At 41.6% G+C, this 24,648-nt stretch overlaps 1 protein-coding gene across 1 annotated transcript in view; it reads right to left on the bottom strand.

The window, feature by feature from the left end:
• The window catches only part of TUSC3 (tumor suppressor candidate 3), a 328,869-nt gene that overhangs the window by 132,538 nt on the left and 171,683 nt on the right, over nt 1-24,648 (bottom strand). Inside the window, exon 3 of the mRNA XM_044295877.1 lies at nt 4,773-4,890. Coding sequence (XP_044151812.1) covers nt 4,773-4,890 — 118 coding nt within the window. The remainder of the gene's footprint in view (nt 1-4,772; nt 4,891-24,648) is intronic.

Below are 24,648 nucleotides of genomic sequence, written 5' to 3'. Positions count from 1 at the left end.
CCATCAGCAGGAGCAGGCATGCTGCTACGACTTCACTAGGCATGCTGCAGGGAGCCAGGAAGATCGAAGCTGGTAATAAACGAGGAAGAAGTAATTAATCAAGTACTTGACATATTTCTAAGTATTGCCTGACTTTACGTCAAACTAGAAGTACACTTTTAGTCATTTTGCAACCAAAAATCAGCAGAATATTATTACAGACACACGTGAAAGGAGAGCGTCTCTTTTTCCTAATTGTCAAGCAGGTAATTTTGTAATAAACGTCATCAATGGGTTTTTTAAGATTTAACACTGACCATCTGATCAATTAATCTATTTATCTAATCAATCTGTCTTTAAAGTAACGTGTCACCTTGTTTAGGGCCACTAAACTATGCACATGCACCCGATGCCATTGGAAAAGAGTCCAGAATTCGAGAGAGGTAATAGGCTAGCCAACACATAACGTCCCTCTGTGAGAGGTTTACTGCGCTCATTAAAAGAAACTAAATATCGTAAGTCTTTTAGAAGCAATGATGTTACATAGCGAGCGTTTGACACAACTTAGGCCTCTTCTTCAGGCTTAATATCACTATATGAAGAAACAGCAATATATATTATATAAAAGAACAGAGGCATAGTATAATGGACGGACATTTGAAAAACAACAGAATATATAAAAAAAAAAAAAAGGTTGAGAATAAGTCCTTAATGATCTCATAGATAAAAGGTGTGAAAGTTTTATGGTCTCTAAATTGAGGTCATCTCAGAGACCTGGTAAAGGGTCTGTAGCAGACCCTTTACATCTTGTAATGTGCCATAAATCCCGGAGACAAATTCAACCTGTCAAGTAGTGTTATAAATTTGTATTCCCAAATTCTTCTGGATCTTTGAGATTAAAATGACTTTTTCATATTACTACTTTCATGTGTTCTTCATTGCTAGAAAAATGCTTGGCCAAAGGAAAATGTATCTATGTATCCTTGCTTCAAGTTTCTGTCCTGTTTCTCCAAAATCGGGACCCCCAACAGTACATATTAGGGCTGATTTATCAAAACTGGTGCCAAGGAAAACTGCTTTAGCTGCTCCAGTGCCTGTTTGCATCAGCTTTGACAAATCCCCCCTCGCCCCCCAGTGCCGTGAATCATGTTATAGAGAATGTTCCAGGGACTCTAGTCCTGCTTTGTTTTGGGGATCCAGATCTTGCCTGTTGTCATTTACTTATATTACAGGGATAAGTTTCTCCTTGTGTGGTACATGGCAATGGACTCCTGTATCAGGACAATTCTCAGATTTGGAGGTTGTCGGTAACATAGAAAAGATGGATCTTAATTTATTTTTAGCTGGTGATATAGTGACGTGATATACATTTTTCCCCCTCTAGTTGTGGGTTGTAGGTCACTATGAGAGGTACAAGGTGGTTCTGTTTCTTTTTTCTTGAATTGGAGAAGTTGACTCTTTGGGTATCCTGGTGGCTCTTGTGATCTGATGTTCAATTGAAGCACTATGATAGCCCAGATGTAAAATGTCCTTTTCAGATGGTGTGAATGTTCATCCCTGTCTGATGGGCTGGAATTGATGTGAGTATACCTCATGGCCTGACTGTAGATGATGGACTTTTTAATGTGTTTGGGGTGGAAGCTGTCACATTTATGTAGTGTGTATGTAGGTCGATCAAAAGATTTTCAATACAGGGATGTCTGCATTAAGCTGTTTTCAAGTTTTATAGTAGTATACAGAAAGCTGATTTCTGTATTTGAATAGTTAAAGGGGTTGTCCAGGTTGAGAGCTGAACCCGGACATATCCCCCTTTTCATCCAGCCAGCCCCTCTGAGAGGAGGATGAAATGCTCCGATGCTCACCCTTGCCCTGCGCTGTATCACGTAGGGCAAGGGCTTTTTTGTTTACATTTTTACACTGCTAGGCGGTAGCTTCCACCTAGCAGTGTTGCTGGTGACATCACCGGCACTAATAGGCGGGCTTTCTCGCTACCCTAGCCTGTCAAACAGCTGTAGCAGAGACCAGGTACGTCACCGGATCTGCAGAAAAATGCTCCGATGCTCATTTGAGAGGGGCTGCCTGGGTGAAGAAATGGATATGTGAACCCGGACAACCCATTTAAGGGTCAGGTTATGGTGGAATGCAATATATTGAATCGTTCATGGAATTTTATTAGTTCATGTTCAGCCTGAATGCAGATTGTTTGGATACCAGTCAGTTTCCAGTTTTTTCATATTGTGGCAGCATTTTGCTGCCCATGGCAGTTCCAGTGCATGGTAGGTATGTCTCTTTGCCAAAAGAGAAGTAACTGTGGCTGAGGATGAATTTTGTGAGTTGACGCACAGACTTTGAGACAATCCCATCAGCCTCTAGGTACACTTGGAAATCCGTAGGAGAAAAGAAAAAAAAAAGGTATATTCGGCTCACTGTACTGATGTATAGTTGCGTTATTTCAGGTAATCCATCATGCCATGCGTAAGAACCATTGCAGCTAGGTTTGAGGATTTACAATAAATTATGTTTTTATCTTTAATCTCCTTGAGTGACGGATATCTCATTTTCATAACCATTACAGTTGGCAATCCACCTTCGTGTAGGATATTGGAATATAAGGATTTCACATCCACGGTCGCATTTAGTGAGAGGACCTAGGGTTGAAAGAGACATGCAAATTGTCTCTGTGAAATAAACATGCAAATCAGTTTTTTTTCCAAATGGAACAGAAAGGAAAATGGAGTTCCTCACCACAAGGTGTAACATAGCTATCTCAATGCTCAACCTCTTATACAAGAATTAAAGCATAGATCATCGGCATCTGATCGGCTGTTTAGAAAGGCAGCAGCTCACGCAGTAGCGCCGCGGCCTTCTCACAGTTTTTCCCGCAGGCCCAGTGACATAACAGCTATAATCACTGGCCGGGGTTCGGCTCAGCCCCGTTCACTCCAATAGGTCTGAGACATGCCCAGGCCTGTGATAGTCATGGCGCGCAGCGCTTCTGAAAGAGCTGATCAGCGGGAGTCCCGGGTGTCAGACGCCCGCCAATCACATGCTGATGATCTATCCAAAGGATAGATCATCAATAAAAAAGGTACAGAACCCCTTTAACACAAAAGTATTTAGAATCACAAGGCTTATTTGGGAAAGCGATAAACAGGTTTGAAATAAAGAATGAAGTCATATTAACAAGACAATCCTATAATCAATGTAAAACTCAAGCAAACCCTTGACTGTCTCATACTTCAGATTTATTACATTTTACAGCAATACATTTATTTTTTTATTCCAATCAGTGCCAAATGGACAATTCTGTTTGTTAATATCTTTCTAGCCGCACTAAACAAAAGCAGGGAAGGCGTCCACACCAACCCTACAGTTATAGTTACCTGGTCCACATGGTTCTGTAGATCCTCATACAGTAGGCTCTTTCACCATGGCTGCCTGTTCGTGTCCAATCAGCACTTATCATTAGTTGTCCTAACCCTGTACAGGAGATAACTATGTGTGCGCTTTGAATGCTATGGATAACAGTTGAACGAAGCGAGCTTCAGATGCTTAATCAGAAGTCTCTTTGTTCAAAACTTCAGAACAATACTGTACGGAGATTCGTCTTTGTCTGACTTCGTTGAATAACTTGAAACCGAACTCTGTTTCAAGTTTTAAAGTGGTTTTCAGCTTCAAAAATCAATTACTGAAGTTAGTCAACAAAGTCACGTGCGACTTCGTGAATAACTTACTTCGGCTTATCGGAGCCCATACATTCTAATACTGTAAGGAGACTGATCTCTGTACAGTATTATTCAGACGTTTTGAATTGATTAAGGGTACTTTCACACTTGCAGCAGAGGATTTTGGCAGGCAGTTCCGTTCCCGGAACTGCCTTCCGGATCCGTTAAAACATATGCAAACTGATGGCATTTGTCAGACGGATCAGGATCCTGATCCGTATGACAAAGCAGTGAAATGCCGGATCGTCTCTCCGGTGTCATCCGGAAAAACTGATCCGACATTCATTTTTTTTCAAATTTTTTGCGGTCTGAGCATGCGAAGACCTCAATGCCGGAACCGTTTTGCCGAAACACTCGGGGCCAGCATTAATGCGTTTTTTAATGGGAAAAAGTGAGCAAGTGTTCTGGAATTTTGGACGGAGATAAAACCGTAGCATGCTGCAGTATTATCTCCGTCCAAAAAAAGGCAAAAAGACTGAACTGAAGACATCCTGATGCATCCTGAACGGATTGCTCTCCATCCAGAATGCATGGGGATAAAACTGATCAGATATTTTCCGGTATAGAGCCCCAAGGACGGAACTCAATGCTGGAAAAGAATAACGCTAGTGTGAAAGCACCCTAAGTTTTGATTTGATTAAGCGTCCGAAGCGCTCCTCGCTCAACTCTACTATGGACAACTTCAGGATCCAAAAACATTTTGTACTTTGCAATTTCGAATTCTCCCATTTCTCCAGTACGAGCCAATACACAAGCTCTTCCAGGTTGGAGAATGAGCCACCAGACAAAATCTCGGACAGATTTATCACAGAGCAGCCTTCTGCAGCTGCTATGTACTGTGAAATTTAATAGCTATAGAGACTAAACCGTGCAACATTTTTTATAAACATATAACAAACATGTTTAAAAAAATATATATACATGTAAATCATAAGAATACAAAAAAAATGGCTTTGAAGGTGTTCATAACCTTTATGCGTTAGGTGGCTACTTTTCCTCTGGGAAAATTATGCATTTAGGCTTTAAATATAATTTAGAGAAACAGGAAAAATGCAACAGATTATTTACCTGTTGGAAAACATCCGCTCCTTCATCGTAATCCACAATGGTGAAGAAAAGTTTGTTGGAAAATGCAGAAGAATATCGCCAAGAATTTGCAAGTACTTGATACTCTTCATTAGCTTGTCTGTCAAAAAAAAAGTTATGCTTAGTACTGCAAAATATACAGTATATAGTCCTAGTACGAACAACGACCATTCAAGACAACTATAAGGTCACAAACAGCTTTTTGTGGAAGTTTTTTGAGCCAAAGCCAGAAGTGGATCCAGCAGGAACGAGAAAGTCCTTCCTTTAGATCTCTCATTCACTTCCAACGCACTTCTGACTTTGGCTCCAAGAACTGCATCAAACACTGCCAGAGAAAGCGGTAAGTGACGCAGATATATAGCAAGTTATAGGGGTATAGTTTTATTATAACCAGGGCTGTGGAGTCGGTAGAAAAATGGTCTGACTCCAAATCCGACTCCTCAGTTTTTGCTTCCGACCCAGACTCCCCGACTCCTTGGTATTTAATATGCAAATGTCTTCTCCTTTGTGTGCTGATCTTCTGCTGAAGATCGGGCAGTGGGAGGATCCAGGAAGGGGCATTTATTGTAAAACATGATTTCCCTAGTAGAATCCCATAGTCATGTTTAAAGTTTAAGCTAACAATCTGAGTTTACAAGTTTACAAGTTTTTATAGCCTTAGGCTACTTTCACACTAGCGTTCGGGCGGATCCGTTCTGAACGGATCCGCCCATAATAATGCAGACGGAGGCTCCGTTCAGAACGGATCCGTCTGCATTATATTAGCTAAAAAAAGCTAAGTGTGAAAATAGCCTCGGACGGATCCGTCCAGACTTTCAATGTAAAGTCAATGGGGGACGGATCCGCTTGAAGATTGAGCCACATTGTGGCATCTTCAAACGGATCCGTCCCCATTGACTTACATTGTAAGTCGGGACGGATCCGCACGCCTCCGCACGGCCAGGCGGACACCCGAACGCTGCAAGCAGCGTTCAGCTGTCCGCCTGTCCGTGCGGAGGCGAGCGGAGCGGAGGCTGAACGCCGCCAGACTGATGCAGTCTGAGCGGATCCGCTCCATTCAGACTGCATCAGGGCTGGACGGCTGCGTTCGGGTCCGCTCGTGAGCTCCTTCAAACGGAGCTCACGAACGGAAACCCGAACGCTAGTGTGAAAGCAGCCTTAGCTGAATGACAGCAGTTTTTCAAATGGTTTACAGCTTCAGTTTTGAGCTATTGACTATCCATTCCCTTCACTTATACAAGTGTCTAGTCCTGCAAAAAACATATTTACTTAATCAGTTATCAGTGAGAGGCTAGGCTAACCATGGGCGTTGCGTTCCCTGTAACAGCGGAACACAACACAATGGAAAGTATAAGTATTGCCGCTCCTTAACTGTGCGTTGCGTGCCATATAGTGAAGCATATGAAAAGCATGCTTCTTCATAGTCACTTAACATGTTCGTTTTGCGGTAATGTGACGCACTGCATGCATTGGCCTTTATTTTTACAGTAGAGAAGTACCGTATTTTTCACAAAAGTGGGGGAAAAATAGCCGTGCATCTTATGGGGGCGAATGCTGCAACCGTCCGGTGAATAGGCTGAGAGGGAGGAGAGGCTGGGGGCCGGCATCTGTTTCTGTAATGGCAGCGGGGCCCGGTGCAGTCACTGTATTCTACTACACCGGGCCCCGCTCACTGTAGTATACGGTAATCATATCTAAGTTGTGGGCTGTGTTCCCTCTAAGGTGCGCGGGTGCGCGGCCGCGCATCAATTATTGTGCCCCCGCTCACCACTTTATAATGTCCGCTCAGCGGCACCTGCAGTCATCATGATGATGACTTCTTCAGCAATACGTTCAGTGTGCGGCGCCGCCTCCACATATTTCTGCGCTACTGCTGCAGCTCCTCCTTCTTTTTCTGACCGGAAGAGGAGAGGAGGACTGAGCAGCACGAAGCAGCAGGGCAAGGTAATGTGGAGGTGGAGCTGTCTTTTAACCTGAGGGAGGCTAAAGTGGTTTTACCCTGCTGTGTCAGGGACAGGGTAAGACGCCGCCTGCAAAGTGAAGACATTAAAATCTCCCTGAGTGTTCCCATAGATCACGCGGGAGCAGAGTGCAGGGTAATTACAGAGCTTCATGTTACATTTAGTTGAACAGGACACTGCACAGCCCTTTGAATGAGAAATTTATCATTTTATGTTTGCAAAGTGAGGAGGGCTTCAGGCTTTCACTGCATGTCTCCCACACAACATTACCAGTCCCTTCATATCCCAGTGCCTCACTCTGCCCTCAGCATGGTATGTAGCTAAAGGGAGAAAGCACGACCTTACCACTATGTAGGGTACAGTAGGCAATCTCCACAGCACATACCACATAGGTTGCAGCCTGGCTGTGCAGCACCTTCTTCTTCTGCAATACTGAAGAAGCTGCAGCAAAGAAAAGTAAAAGTTCAAATGAGACCACAATGTTGTCTTTATAGTGTTAAAGAAACTATTCACTCAATGAAGGACAAAGGCATATTTTATGTTCACCATCATATAACCAAGTGCAAAATAATAATTGTTACTTATATAAGACTGCCTCTATGTACAAGAATATAACTACTATAATACCGCCTCCTATGTACAAGAATATAACTACTATAATACCGCCTCCTATGTACAAAAATATAACTACTATAATACCGCCTCCTATGTACAAGAATATAACTACTATAATACCGCCTCCTATGTACAAGAATATAACTACTATAATACTGCATCTATGTACAAGTATATAACTAATATAATACCGCCTCCTATGTACAAGAATATAACTACTATAATACTGCTCCATTGTACAAGAATATAACTACTATACTACTTCCTCCTATGTACTAGAATATACCTACTATAATACTACATCCTTGTACAAGTATATAACTATTATAATACCGCCTCCTATGTACAAGAATATAACTACTATAATACTGTCTCCTATGTAGAAGAATATAACTACTATACTACTGCCTCCTATGTACAAGAATATAACTACTATACTACTTCCTCCTATGTACTAGAATATACCTACTATAATACTGCCTCCTATGTACAAGAATATAACTACTATAATACCGCCTCCTATGTACAAGAATATAACTACTATAATACTGCATCTATGTACAAGAATATAACTACTATAATACTGCTCCTATGTACAAGAATATAACTACTATAATACTGCATCTATGTACAAGAATATAACTACTATAATACTGCTCCTATGTACAAGAATATAACTACTATAATACTGCATCTATGTACAAGAATATAACTACTATAATACTGCCTCCTATGTACAAGAATATAACTACTATAATACTGCTTCCTATGTACAAGAATATAACTACTATAATACTGCCTCCTATGTACAGGAATATAACTACTATAATACTGCTCCCTATATACAGGAATATAACTACTATAATACTGCTCCTATGTACAAGGATATAACTACTATAATACTGCTCCTATGTACAAGAATATAACTACTATAATACTGCTCCTATGTACAGGAATATAACTACTATAATACTGCCTCCTATGTACAAGAATATAACTACTATAATACTGCTCATATGTACAAGAATATAACTACTATAATACTGCTCCTATGTACAGGAATATAACTGCTATAATTCTGCTCCTATGTGCAGTAATATAACTACTATAATACTGCCCCTTCTTGTTTGCCTGTCCTATCGCCCACCTTTGACTAAGCATTGCCCATCTCTAAGTCGACCGCGCTCAGCAGCGGCCAAGGCTTAGAGGGAACACTGGTTGTGGGTATTGTTAAAGTATTCCAATCATCTTAAATCTAGCGCTGTACTACTTACTACTAACTTCTTGGCAGTCAGGAGGCCGGGCGGGCGCTCGTAGCGTTGCTCACTACGTCACGCGTCTGCTCCGCCCACTTTATGAATGAAGCAGGCACCGGGCCCCGCTGCCATTACAGAAAACAGATGTCGGCCCCCATTCACTACACAGGGACACTGTTATAGGGGGATGACACATAAGATAAGATGCTATATATGTGTCATCCACAGTGCCACCCATAGATGTCCCCATAACAGTGCCATCCACAGATGCCCCCCATAACAGTGGCATCCACAGATGCCCCCCAAAACAGTGCCATCCACAGGTGCCCCCCATAACAGTGTCATCCACAGACCACCATTAGTTCAAAAGCCACCAAAGGCACACCTTTTGGTTCAAATTTTTTGTTTCTTATTTTCCTCCTCAAAAACCTAGGTGTGTCTTATGGGCAGGTGCGTCTTATAGGGCGAAAAACACGGTAATTAATTATAACTTTTTGTGAATTGGGACATTTAAACTTGTTTAAAAAAATAATAATTATTCCAATTTAAATCTAGTAGGAGTCGGAGTCGGTTCACTTTTTGCCGACTCCAGGTACCCAAAATTGCCTCAGACTCCGACTCCACAGCCCTGATTATAACTGTATCTAAAGTCAAAATATCCAATTAGGTTTTCCAGGACTCATGTACTGATTACCTATCCTTAGGATATGTCACTAATATCAAATAGGTGGGTGTCCAACAACAAGCACCCCCACCGCATACTATACAGTGGACAGAAGGCTCCAATGCCAAAATACACCATCTCAGCTCCCCTTGACTTGAATGGGAGCTGAACTGCAATCATCCAGCATGGCTTCTACACATTGGAGTCAACTTCAGTTTCCAGCACTGGCAGTTGCCTAAAATAGCTGATCAGTTGGGGCACGGGGTGGCAGACCTTCACTGATCTGATGTTGCTGACCTATTCAGAGGGCAGGTCATCAATATCTAAGTACTGGAAAACCCCTTTCAGGTTATTTGGGTCAATACTGGTTGGAGTTAAAGAGGACTATCATCACATCAAACAAAAGTTAAAGTAGTGTACTTGCCTGAATTGCTACCTGCCTGTGTTGTTCCTCTGAGTCGCTCATTTTTTTTTACGGTCCTCTCCCGGTTCCCGAGTTACGGGGCCTGTTGGTGCAGCAGTAAATAGCCAAGTAGATGGTCAACGGGACTCTTCTCAGGAGGGAGTGATTTTAATCAACCTACGTGGACAGTGTCAGTGGTAAACACTACTAGCGTGATCTTGCGACCATGCTGTGTTCGCACTTACGTTCACAGTCTTGTAGAGAAAAGGGATGAATAGCATATTGCTATGTGTCTCTCTAATCCAATAGGCTGAAGTGACAACACTGTGTGGTCTTGGAAGATAAGGTATAGTATAGGTCTTTGCAGTTTTGACTCTGTCCATGTCAGAGTGATGAAGTTCATACCCTCTTGAGAGAAGAGTCCCCTTGGCTAACCACTGCTCCAGTAATGGGCCCCTTAACTTGGGAACAGGGGGAGTGGAGAAAAAAAAAAATGATGGAGCTAAGACAGGCAGATAGACAATTTAAAACTTGTCAAAAATAGCAGCATTCCTTCTCAAATGCAATGGTGGTTTATTTAAAGCTTAATACGTGCCTAAAATTTGGATTCTAGAAATGTGGTGCTGCTGATTTTTTGCTTTACAGTTTAAAAAGTTTACACTTGTGACAGGTCCTTTGCACATCTTCAATTCAATAGTTTTTATTAAAGTTTTGCAGCATACAAGAAACATGCCGGGCATACCCGGGAAACACAGGTATAAGGAAGGTAACATAGTAACCAACATGATAAGAACAAAAGCGGTGCAATTGGAGGGTATAATCTAATGGAATAGGAGTACCATGCCTGGAGAAGAGGAGTATTAGATGCACTAAAGGGGCGTTGCTGCCTAATAGGTATAGCCAAGTGGCAAACAAGTGGATTGAGACAAAATATCAGTAAGTAGCTCTGATCACTAAGGCCTGGTGAGGGCCTAAGGATGGGAACAGTATAGGGAGGCCGACCAGTGGCACCAATTTTGTTGACAGCAGGTAAAGCCACCATTACCCATAGAGAGAAGCTTCTCATAGGAGTAAGTAATGTTAAGTGCCGATATCAATTTGACAAGTTCAGGCATGTCAGATCCTTTACACATCTTAACAGAATACAAAAATAAAATGACCAGAAATTGTATTATTTAGCACACAAACCACCGGACACTCCAAGGAATGACACAATTAAAAAGATATACGTTTATTTCAAAGACACAAAGGAACAAATTACTTCACATCTATGGAGGATATTATGCAAAGTAGTTGATGTGACAGTAGTCTGACGTTTTGGTCCGAGAGGCGGACCTTTGTCACAGAGTCATAGAGGAAAGAGCAGGAAAATGTCCAGTGTGGAGTAAGGCTAGTTTCACATCTGCGTTTCTGCTGGATCCTTCAGGGGATCAGCAACTGAGGGGAGATCTAATACCTATGTGTAAATATATCAGGAGTCAGTACAGAGATCACTCCACATAGAAGAGGATTCTTTACGGTAAGAGAAGTGAGACTATGGAACAGGCTATAGCTACTAGAGAGGGGTCGTTGAACCAGGGAGTTATTCCGACTGTCTGATTGGAGTCGGGAAGGATTTTTTTTTCCCCCTTAAGTGGGGAAAATTGGCTTCTACCTCACATGTTTTTTTTTGCCTTCCTCCGGCCTTATGTACTATGTTAAAAGTAATAGTAATACCGACCAAGGATGGAGGGGAGTCCCACCCCAATGTGTGTGTATATATATATTTTTTTTTTGTGTGTGCCATTTGGTAATTTTTATTGTAGGAGTTGTAGCTTGTAATACACCTACAAGGTAATAGCCCCTCATTTTTTATATTGGTGTTGTGTACATTTTGTAGACGTGTGGGGATTCAGCTCATTGACCTGCATACAAACTGTGTCATTTCCACCTAACACGAAGCTTTGGGAAGTATACTAGAAAGCCTGCCGCTCTTTACATCCAGGGAAACGTTCACTTGGCTTGCCGATTTTCTATATAAGGCAAACACAACACAATTTTGTGATCCTTTCGGGACTAATATACAGTTATCATGTCTTTATTTAATGAATAAAAGAAATAAACTAGTTTAATAATCATAATGCATTGTATTCATGAAAGAAAATATAATTTGACGGATAGTAACTAGAAATGCAGCTAAGCCCCTTAGGGCTAGATCCAACTTTTGAACATTCTCAAAGCTGGTTATATATGACAACCGACAGCAATGGGCCTACTGGGAGAGATAATGGGCCCATTTTTCAAGGTAGAAAGAGATTACGAAATAAAAAAAGTAACACGTTCTAAAAGTGAACTGAAATTAAGCTGTTTGTTCAAGGCAACTTCCTAATAGGATTTTCTGTGCAAAATATTTATATGCCAAACCTAGCAAGGTCAATATAAGTATGCCATGGTAACTAAAAGCTAATACACATAGCAAGTTATGTATGCATATACTCTAAAATATATGGTATATTTACTGCGGACTTCATATATTATATTGCTGTTTAACTCTTTCCCAACCTATGCAGAAAACGTACATCATGATCCAGCTCTACGTCCCACTTTATGATGTACATGGTGATCTTAATCTTTGAGTGCATCTAAGAGATCAGCAGCAAAAGCAGAGTGGTACGAGAGAGCCCTGCTCCTGCTCCAACTACTGTCAGGACCAGAGGCATCTCTGCTCCAGGCAGTTTAACTGCTTAGTTGACTAGACAAGAACAGGGGTGTTCTTTCACAACCTATCGGCCCCCATGATACAACTGCAAAGTGCTGATGGCTGCTATTGCAGCTGGGGGACCTAAAAATGTCCCCCAGGTCTGCCATGTAGACATCCCTATTAGAACCTGCCTCTGGCAGGGTCTAATAGGCTACCTTTCAGTATACTAATGATAGGAATAATATACCGCAATACATAAGTATTGCAGTGTATTTTAAAAGTGATCAAGTTCCTCCATTAATATGTTTAAAATAAATAAATAGAAAAATGCAAAAACCCTTTTCCCCAGCAGAAACAGTTATGTCATAAAATAAAAAAAAGGACACATAACTGGCATAGATGTCCATAATGACCCAAATCCCCAACTACAGCATCATCCTGTTCTGTCAACATGTCAGAACTGGCCACTTTTCCAGGAAAATTGAATAACAATCAATGTATTGTAATCATTGTATGTACCTCAAAATGTCAAAACAAAAAAAAAAATGTATCATCATACAGTACTGTTGAGGGTAAAGTGAAAAAGTTTTGGCAAGACAGAAAACAGATGCTACTAATGACAACTCAGCCCACAACAAACTCTTGAAATGTAATGATTATCTCCTCATTATTACAGACAGGAGTACAATGACAGATATCACCTATGCACTGATAACACAGGATCCGCTATTGACAGTAGTTGATTGTCAAAGCTTATCTACTCCCTCCTGACCCCTGCACAGGTCACAGAGCATGCCTAGAAAACTCTCCCATAGAAGTCAATAAGGTGTGTACTGCTTAGATGCCACAGTCGTTGTTTACTGTGTCATTTAAGAGGTAAAACTGCTGAAATTGGAGAACATTACAATGTTGGCAGTTGTAGCATTAGCAAAATTGTGTATTGTAGCCGAGCTTCTACAGCGATCTTGTGTTTACATTGGGTAGTGCCTATGAGATAATCATGACGAGTATATCAATCATTATGTGGGAACAAGCACATGCTTACGTCATTAAGGGGTTAAAAGGAACGCTAAAACAGAAGCTAGATGAAAACAAGAAAGGATTAGAAACCTATGTTTTAGTCTACACAAATTTCTTCAGCAGTATTCTGGCTAAGTAAACAGAAGTCTATGACCTGGTCCCTTTCATCATAGGCTGTGGACCACCTGAAACCACATAGCCATTGTGAAGGGGCAGGTTTTACCTCTAGTGCAACTTAAATGGGTAGTCCAGAATTAGGAAAAAGTTGCTGTTTTTCCTTAAATTACAGCTCAGCTCCAATTACAATGTTTAAGGAAAGACGACTTATTTTCTAATCTCAGGCAATGCTTTTAAGAAGTTCTCATGTCTGCACTTTACTTTCCCTGTTCTTGGCATCACTGCATCCTGGCAGGAAATTTACATGCAAAACTTCCTGTTTTCATCAGCTTCCTGATGATTTTTCTAACCAAATCCAGCATTCTTTGCTCTGTGATGTTCCTCAGGGCTTACTCTGCCTAGCTAACGTACAGAAGAGACGTGTAAGGATGTGTGACTACTGCATAAGGAAACAGTGTGGCATGTGGAGCAAGTTCTGACCTCAGAAGAAGAGTTGTTGATGCTCATCAGGCTAGAGAAAAGTTCCAAAACCATCTCTAAAGAGCTTGGATTCCACAGTGGGAAAGATTGTTTACACCATTATTACCCTCTCTAGAAGTGGTCGACCAACAAAGATTATGCCAACAGCATGCAGTCCCAATGGAACCCAAAGTAACCTCAAAGGCTTTTCTCACATTAGTTAATGTTCATCAGGAGGACACTGAATAACAATAGTGTGCATGACAGGATTTGCAAGCCGCTGCTCTCTATAAAAAAATAAAAATAAATTGCTGTCTGTCTGCAGTTTGCTAAAGGTCACTTGAACAAGCCAGAAGGCCATTAGAACAATATTTTGTTGACGGATGAAAAGTTTTTGGTGTAAATGAGATACGTTATGTTTGGAAAAAGGAACACATTGCATTCCGGCATAAAAACCTCTTCTTTCATTTAAATATCTTTGTCTTGTATTCACTCTGGCCATGTCAGGTTGCATTCTAATTCTTAGTTAGATTTGCTAGTTTGTAATTAAATAAAACATTGACTTGAGCTCCAGTAACAGAGAGCATGGTCCCTGACTTACACATCAACACTATTGTAATGTATCCCAAATAAGTGATGAAATGTGCACCAAATTGTGTTTTAGACAGCATTGAAAATTGTCTAAAAAGGCAGATGTTGCTAAAATGTGCAAGATTTAGTAGAGGCGTGTTCCATTATTGTTGGACAAAAAAATTGTGTAAAGTAAGCCAGCCAAGAGGGAGAGTAAATGAAAGTATCTAACATGTCCAACAGGATGCCCCAATTTTTTTTTTTGCAACATGTGCCGTTTGATAAATTTGCTGAAGTTGATGTCTGACTGGTGTAGCTTTACATTTCAGGACAGTAATTATAAATTTCCCCAATCGATTTGCGAATTTTTTTGAATGATTGAATTCAATGTGAACATCTGTAAACTATCAGAGGACTAAATCGCCATTCCTCACACGTTCTGGGGGGGGGGGGGGGGCGAGGGAGGTGATAGAGAAGAATCTGGTTGTACGTGTATATCAGAGACTACAGCTTGAAGTGTCAATCAGCTGCTACTAAGGCCTGCAAGATACAGCCTTGTATAAACAAAATAATAATTTAGTCTTACAGGAGTTTCCAGGTAATACTGATTTGTAAGCAGTGCCCGCAGCCTGCCCCCTGAAATAGGAGATTCACACTTACCCGCTTTACTCCGCTCCAGTCCTGTCTCCATCTGGCCATGGTCACATGCACCGCTTCAGCCAATGACTGGCTACAGCAGTAATGTGGGACCAAGCAGCAGCACGTCACCGCTGAAGCCAGTCATTGGCTGGAGCAGTGCACATGACCATGTCCGGCACTGGCGGATGGAAACAGTTGAGGGAGCAGGTAAGTATGAATCCTCTATTTCAGGGGGCAGGCTGTGGGCACTTGCTTAAAATAAATATTACCAGAAAACCCCTATAAAGAGGCCTTCCAGTTTAAATAAACATCCTTTAAATTTATCACTTATGAAATTACCAGTTGTAATGCATTTCTTTTACCTTTAATGCTCCCATCTCCCATTCTGGGCTGTGGTCACATGACCATGTCCATGCAGCTCTTTCTTATTTCCTGTGATGTTATGTCCATGGGTGTGCTAATGACAGGGAAGTGCCTATGTAACTAGTGGGTGGGAGGGGCAATAAACTAGCTGGGAGTTGCTGGGGGCGGTGCTGGAGCTATGGCAGAAAAAGGAGAAGTGCATCATGGGTTTGGTTGGATTCAACAACAGGAAGTGCCACATACAGGATGTCAGGCATCCAGAGGAATTTGTTTTCATGGTGAAAACGGGCCAGGAGTGTCCACATAAAAAAAAAATAAGCATAAGGAGGATCTAAATGAGATAACGAATTACATTAGCTTATCTGTAAGAACCATAGTGATCTGTCACCAGCAACCTCCCTATCAAACTATTTGCATAGACACATAGCTGTGGTTCACCTAATTCAGGCTGGGCGTTGTAGTTTTGCAAAAGCTGGAGGGCCGCAGGTTGGGCATCCCTGACCTAATTAAAACACTGTTTCTCTTTTGTTGATCTGAGGGACAAGATGCACTTTCTAATGGCACAATCTATGGTTGCATACAATGTGGAATTATAAAAAATAAATAAAAAATACACCATTCGACAACAGCTTTTTTTTTTACACCATTTCCAATGTGGTAAAACTGACCACTGACCTGTTACTTTTATTCTCTGGGTCACTACAATTACAACAAGATCACATATGCAGTTTTTCTTAAGTTTTAATACAATTTTATTTTTTATAAATACAAATGTTAGAAAAATATTATTTTTCCTTTCTATTGCCACATTCTGACCCACATAACTTTTATTCATTTTTTGCCTACGGAGCTGTATGAGGGTACACTTTTTGTGGATCCATCTATACTTTTCATTGATACCATTCTGGGGTGGTTATGACCTTTTGGTCACATTTTATCCATTTTTTTGTGGGAGGTGAAGTGACAAAAAAACAGCCATTTTAACTTTTTTCCGTTTCACTATATGGGATAAATATTTTTATATATTTTAATAGTACGGGCGTTTTCAAATGCAGTGATGCTCAAGTTACCGTAATTTTTTAAATTATTTATGTATTTTAATTTTAATTTTGGGGAAAGGGGGCGATTTAAATTTTTATATATTTTTAAAAACGTATTTAATTTATTTTTACACTTTAAGTGCTCCCCTGGGGAACTATAACAAGCAATCATTAGATTGCTTTTTTCATAGACTCCAGTGCTTTAGCATTTGAGGCTATGACAATTACACTAATAAGGTAATTTATCAAACTGGTGTAAAGTAGAACTGGCTTAGTTTGCAATATATCCAATCAGATTTTACCTTTCTTTTTCCAAAGGAGCTGTTAAAAACTAAATATGGAATCTGATTGGTTGCTATGGGCAACTAAGACAGTTCTACTTTACACCAGTTTGATAAATGACCACATAAATTCCTATGGAGCCCTGCCACAGGCAGACTCTCCATATGAACTAGTGTGCGGAAGCCCTGTACCACTTCTGAGTACAGGGGCTGCCTCACACTGCATCCAGCTCCCCCCGATCCTCACCAGGGGGAACCAGAGCATGACAGAGAGTAAATGCTCACGGTCTTTAACTTCCCAGATGTCGTGGCCACATTTGACATAAAATGTATGCGACTGATGTTATCATTGAATGCATGCATTAGTCATGGGTGCCTGCTGTTTACAACATGCTGGACCGCCGTCGTAAATTTACATGGAGCGGTCGGGAAGGGGTTAAATTGGTACATATAGATAAACTCATTGATAATAAATCACTGGTCTTAACCAGGGTAATTGTATCACACATCACCTGTATATACAGTTGCAAGAAAAAGTATGTGAACCCTTTGGAATGATATGGATTTCTGCACAAATTGGCCATAAAATGTGATCTGATCTTCATCTAAGTCACAACAATAGACAATCACAGTCTGCTTAAACTAATAACACACAAAGAATCAAATGTTACCATGTTTTTATTGAACACACCATGTAAACATTTACAGTGCAGGTAGAAAAAGTATGTGAACCCCTAGACTAATGACATCTCCAAGAGCTAATTGGAGTCCAATCAATGAGATGAGATTGGAGGTGTTGGTTAAAGCTGTCCTGCCCTATAAAAACACACACACACCAGTTCTGGGTTTGCTTTTCACAAGAAGCATTGCCTGATGTGAATGATGCCTCGCATAAAAGAGCTCTCAGAAGACCTATGATTAAGAATTGTTGACTTGCATAAAGCTGGAAAGGGTTATAAAAGTATCTCCAATTGCCTTGCTGTTCATCAATCCACAGTAAGACAAAATTGTCTATAAATGGAGAAAGTTCAGCACTGCTGCTACTCTCCCAGGGAGTGGCGGTCCTGTAAAGATGACTGCAAGAGCACAGCGCAGACTGCTCAATGAGGTGGAGAAGAATCCTAGAGTGTCAGCTAAAGACTTACAGAAGTCCCTGGCATATGCTAACATCCCTGTTAGCGAATCTACGATATGTAAAACACTAAACAAGAATGGATTTAATAGGAGGATACCACAGAGGAAGCCACTGCTGTCCAAAAAAACAATGCTGCACGTTTACAGTTTGCACTAGAGCACCTGGATGTTCCACAGCAGTACTGGCAAAATATTCTGTGGACAGATGAAACCAAAGTTGAGTTGTTTGGAAGAAACACACAACACTATGTGTGGAGAAAAAGAGGCACAGCACACCAACTTTAAAACCTCATCCCAACTGTGAAGTATGGTGGTGGGGGCATCATGGTTTGGGGCTGCTTTGCTGTGTCAGGGCCTGGACGGATTGCTATCATCGAAGGAAAAAAGAATTCCCAAGTTTATTAAGACATTTTGCAGGAGAACTTAAGGCCATCTGTCTACCAGCTGAAGCTCAACAGAAGATGGGTGTTGCAACAGGACAACGACCCAAAGCATAGAAGTAAATCAACAACAGAATGGCTTAAACAGAAGAAAATACACCTTCTGGAGTGGCCCAGTCAGAGTCCTGACCTCAACCCGATTGAGATGCTGTGGCATGACCTCAAGAAAGCGATTCACACCAGACATCCCAAGAATATTGCTGAACTGAAACTGTTCTGTAAGGAGGAATGCTCAAGAATTACTCCTGACCGTTGTGCACGTCTGATCTGCAACTACAGGAAACGTTTGGTTGAAGTTATTGCTGCCAAAGGAGGTTCAACCAGTTATTAAATCCAAGGGTTCACATAATTTTTCCACCTACACTGTTAATGTTTTCATGGTGTGTTCAATAAAAACATGGTAACATTTAATTCTTTGTGTGTTATTAGGTTAAGCAGACTGTGATTGTCTATTGTTGTGACTTAGATGAAGATCAAATCACATTTTATGACCAATTTGTGCAGAAATCCATATCATTCCAAAGGGTTCACATACTTTTTCTTGCAACTGTATTATGAAACTCATGTGCTACGAATGGTATTGAGATCAGTTATGGCCCCTTTACATTGTTTAATGGAGCAGATGATGGTCGGAAAGGAAGCGTTGCTTGTTAGTGAAGGAGACTGGTCATTTACATGCAGAGATCTCCTCCACAGTATGGGGAGCGGCAATCGCTAATGCAATCTCTCGTCCTCATACAAAATCACTGTTTGCCGGCTCCAGAGGGTTGTTTAGAAGGCACAATCTTCTGCCGGCAAATGTTGATTCATATAACGCTCTTTCTTTTTACCCAATGAACGAGTGTTTCACCTGTTCATCGGCGGCACCTTTACACCGGCACATTATCATTAATGAGTGTTCATATGAACACTCATTAGCGATAGTCTGTTTGAACATTGGGCAGTGTAAAGGGGCATGAAGGGTTATATAGAATAAGCTATATGATCTGTATGACGGACAGGAGGTTGGGTGACATACTAGAGGTTGAATATATATTTACATTGACCTTCTGTCTGTATAAGGAACTGTTCCTAGTCAGCACTATTGTAATGAGAGCCAGGGCACAGAGTAATACTTAACGTATATGCTACCAATCACGTTTGTAGCACATGAGTTTTGTAATGTGTTGTGATCAATAAATCACACTTTATGATCTGTGAATATATAGATATCCGTCTTGTATACAGATGATATGTAATACAATTACCCTGATTATGACCTGTGGTTTGTTATCAATGGGTTTACCCATATGTACCAATTAAAAAAATATATTTCTTATGTTGCATTTACCATCTATGTGTTCATTGATCGTGGATCTTGGGTGCAACAAGAGCAATTAAGACACCCTCATTGCACCAAAGGTCTAATTTACATATATAATAAATCTCTGCTGATCTTCCTAGCCCTTGCTCCTTCCTGTTCATCAGCTGTTGTAATAAGACATGTACCATCAGAAAATAAACATCTGTCTCGTTTTATTGTGTTAAATGTTTTTTTGATTATTGGTGTTTTTTTTTCTTATTTTCTATGTCATTATCTATATAAGAAAAAAACAACTGAGACTTACAATAGGTTGGCACTAACTGTTCTGTAGAAATCTCAGTAGCATTCTCATTATCGGTACAGACAGGAGGACAATGAATGGTAACTCCATGCTATAAAGCTGTTGGCATAGAGAGCAGGATTATTCAGTGACAATATATGATAGTCACTGCTCATTTGCCTGTTCTCCATGCATGTCCACAACGCTCTCCCATAGAAGTCAATTGAGTCATCCCCAGAAACTGGAATCCTCTGTCCATGTGACTGCTGTAAAGCATATCTCTGTGTGATGGCGGCAGATAGCGGGCGGCCTGCTGGTATGGTCAATGGAGCACTTAAACCCTGTCCACAGTTCCAGGCTGCAGACCACTCAAGGCCTTCCATGTGGCCTCAGCTAATGGTGGCATTCATAGAGTGACTTAACCATGGGAAGGTGCCTTAGGCCTCATGCACACGACCATTCCGTTTTTGCGGTCCGCAAACCGCGGATCTGCAAAAAAACAGAAGCCGTCCGTGTGCCTTCTGCAGTTTGCGGAACGGAACGGGCGGCACATTGTAGAAATGACTATTCTTGTCCGCAAAACGGACAAGAATAGGACATGTTAAAAAAATTTGGGGGGGGGGGGCACGGAACAGAGCAACGGATGCGAACAGCACACGGAGTGCTGTCTACATCTTTTGCGGCCCCATTGAAGTGAATGGGTCTGTATCTGAGCCGCAAAAACTGCAGCTCGGATGCGGACCATAACTACGGTCGTGGGCATGAGGCCTAAGCTTTAGGTTCCTGGCTTGCCTAGTCCTGCAAAGGTGGTGGTATTGTATTGTTCTAACTATGCCTGACCTCTGCCTTTTTACCGAACTGACCTTGTGCTGCCTGTCGGGACCTCTGCCTGATCTCCGTATTGACTCCTTGGCCTGATCTACTGCCTGACTACCGTACTATACAAACTCTGCCTGTCCACTGACCAAGCTATTACCTGTCCCCCTCGGTGCCATGCACTGGTGTCTCATGACCTGCCTGGGTCAGCAGTCTCTGAATGGAGACTGCTCCTTGAAGAATGTCTCGGTACCTATATGTTAGCAAAAGGGTGAAAGCCAGGGGTCAACCTTGAGAACACCCCCAGGAGTATCCCCAGGCACAATGGATCCATATCCACAGTGTTAACCTCTAAACTGCTGTCAGCTCAGGCAAGATGGCTTACACCTATAACCACAAAATAAGAGCAGGTTACAAAAAACTATGTTATCTATAGAGATTGAATGTCATTAAAAAAAAAAAAATCCTCTTAAAGGGGTATTCCCATCACAGATAATGGGGGCATATCGCTAGGATATAATGAGAACGGAGCGAAGGAATATATATATATATTGTACTATTTTCTAGTGTATGTTGAAGTAAAATGCTTCACTTCCAGTGCCTCAGGGTCACCATTAAGTCAATTTACCTTGAAATGGAATAGGTAGCATCATTTAGATAAAACACTTGGCTTAGTTTCCTAAATGCGGTACAGAAATACAACATTTTACAAATCAATACAAACATTTAGGCAGAAGCTTCAACCTATTGGCCATATTCCCTCTTAAAGGGGTTGTCTCATCATGCTAGGATATGCCACCAATGTTAGATAGATGGGGGTCCCACTCCAGAATGGGACCCTCGAAGTGAGCGGAGAGCAGCTGCGTATGTGCGGTCCCCCTCCACGGCTTGGCTATTTTCAGCAGTCTCATAGAAATGAATGGAGTGGTGGACACACTTACACGGTTTGCTCTCCGTTCATTTCTTTAGGACTGCCATTGATAGCTGAGCACGATCACTCAACTATTTTCGGAATTTCCATAGAAATGAATGGAGAGCACACTGTTAATGCACGGTATGCTTTCCTTAACTTTATTGGGCCCGTTTGGAGACAGGTGCAGGCCTCAAAGGTGGGAACTGCTCCTATCTGACTTTGAAGACATATCCTTGCAATATGCCATCCAAGTCCCAGATAACAAACCCCCTTAATTCACAAATGCGTCTCGTTTTATTAGCAAACATAAAAAGCTTATCATATAGCTTATGATCAGCCAGGCACTGTTGTGTGCATACAGGGAAATATCTCATGGATCACAGACCCCCCCCTTCCCGATCAGCTGTTTGAAGGAGTCAGTGGTGGATTGGCCATAGAACTTACAGAGAAATTTTCCGGTGGGCCGATGCCCATGGGGCCACTTGAGCCCTCCTCACGGCCGGCTAGAAGTTTTTGGGAATGTATTTTGTGCTGCTGGGGCAGTATTTTGGGATGGACTGTGGTATTTGGCTCTGTTGGGATGGTATAATGTACCACAATATGGTATTGTTGGCCCCGCCTTCCATCAATTTGGACCCGACTATAAAAAACGGGGCCACTTTTAGTATTTTTTCCAGGCCCACTTTAAGTTCCCAGTCCACTCCTGGAAGGAGTTCATGGAGCTCCAGTAGTGATGCAGCCTCCTCATAGCTTTCCAAGCACAGCGTGGTCTATTGGACAGTGCCTGTGCTTAGAACTGAAACTCAGAACCCCTTGAATGAGACTGCCCCTAGTCCACGTGACTGATGAACATGACATCAATGGCCTAGGAAAAGGCCTAAGCACTCACACAAGACGATGCTATGCTTGGAAAGCTGTTGGGAGGCTGCAGCGCTCAGTGGACTGCACTTCAAGCAGCTGATCAGCAGGGGAGCCAGGTGTCAGACCACCGCCAACCTGTTATGCCTTGGATAGGTTATCAATATCAGAATCTCTGAAAACCCCTTTAACCCCTTAAGGACGTAGGGCATACCGGTATGCCCTATTTCCCCGAGTCCTTAAAGGGGTTATCAGAGTTATTTTTTTGTTCTTTCTATGTTCCTAACTAAGCAAATGTAACAGATTTCCAATTCACTCACTTTATCTCCAGTGGCTAGTTTCTCCGATTTGACTGAGGGTCACATGACCCGTGATGTCAGCTTCTCTCCCTGCTCTGATAAAGGTCGTTTACAAGCCTATAACCGAGACGTCACTGTGCTGGCCACGCCCCCCTTTACTGCCGTCTGCTCTTTGCAAGGATACTTAACCCCTTCAGCTGCACAGCTCTGCAGCAGGGACAATTCTGGGCACTAGAGCTGATCTACTAGAGAGAGCATTACACAAGAAGGTAGGGGAAAGATCCTGTGTGTATTAGCAGTGTCATTATACAGCTGGGACTTATAGTCCTACACATACAACATGCTGCAGAGTCTCCCAGCAGGCAGACATGTCACTCAGGGCAGCTCTTGTATTCACTCCCTTAGAAGAGCAGGGGGAGGGGCAGAGATTGTTGTTATTGCATGTAAACAAAGAGCCAGAAAAGAACCAGAGAAATTAGGAAAAAAATATTTTTTTTTTGCATAAAACTTGCTTAGCTCAGTTATATATCAGATTTTCAGTGCTATATTATTTTTTTTTCAGAACTCGGACAACCCCTTTAAGGACTCGGGGCGTACCGGTACCTCCTAACTTTAAATCGAGATTCCGGCGCCGCGGGGGTTAATCGGAACGGGATGCCGGCTGAAATCATTCAGCCGGCATCCTGTCACAACGCCAGGGGGGGTAATGTGACCCCCGTATCGGCGATCGCCGCAAACCGCAGGTCAATTCAGACCTGCGGTTTGCTGCGTTTTCTGCAGTTTCTGATCTTTAGTGTGCCTAAACTATCAATTTTGCACCCCCCCCTTCCCGCATGATTTTATGCTGGCGGGTGGTGCAGGGGGGGGGGGTTGTGGCCAGTGGTTGTCAGCCGTTTAACCCTTTCCATACCACGGTCCGTACGGACCGCTGTATGGAAAAGGTTAACTGTCAGGGTCAGGGAGCTCTGAATAAAAATTGAATAAAAATTTTAAAAATAAAATACACTACACATTAGGTATCGCCGCGTCCATAACGACCTTTTCTATAAAACAGTCATGTTACTTTCCCCGCACGGTGAACGCTATAAAAATACAAAAATAAAAACTATGAGAAAAAAGAAATTTTGCCCACCTTACTTCCCAAAAAGGGTAATAAAAGTGATCAAAAAAGTCGCATGTAGGCCAAAATAGTACCAATCAAACCATCATCTCATCCCGCAAAAAATCATACCCTACCCAAGATAATCGCCCAAAAACTGAAAAAACTATGGCTCTTAGACTATGGAAACACTAAAACATGATTTTTTTTTTTTTAAAAATAAAATCATTTTGTAAAACGTACATAAATAAAAAATAAAGTATAGATATTAGGTATCGCAGCGTCCGTATCGACCGGCTCTATAAAAATATCACATGACCTAACCCCTCAGGTGACCACCGTAAAAAAATAAAAGTGTAAAAAAGCCATTTTGTGTCATCTTACGTCACAAAAAGTGTAATAGCAAGCGATCAAAAAGTCATATGCACCCCAAAATAGTGCCAATCAAACAGTCATCTCATCCCGCAAAAAAATGAGACCCTACTTAAGATAATCGCCCAAAAACTGAAAAAACTATGGCTCTTAGACTATGGAGACACTAAAACATTTTTTGGGTTTTAAAAATGAAGTCATTGTATAAAACTTTGCAAAAATTGTATACATATTAGGTATCACCTAGTCCGTGACAACCTGCTCTATAAAATTACC

Source organism: Bufo gargarizans, chromosome 1 (genome assembly GCF_014858855.1).
Source record: "Bufo gargarizans isolate SCDJY-AF-19 chromosome 1, ASM1485885v1, whole genome shotgun sequence".
Classification (NCBI taxonomy): Eukaryota; Metazoa; Chordata; class Amphibia; order Anura; family Bufonidae; genus Bufo; species Bufo gargarizans.
This window is presented reverse-complemented; position numbering and strand designations above follow the sequence as displayed.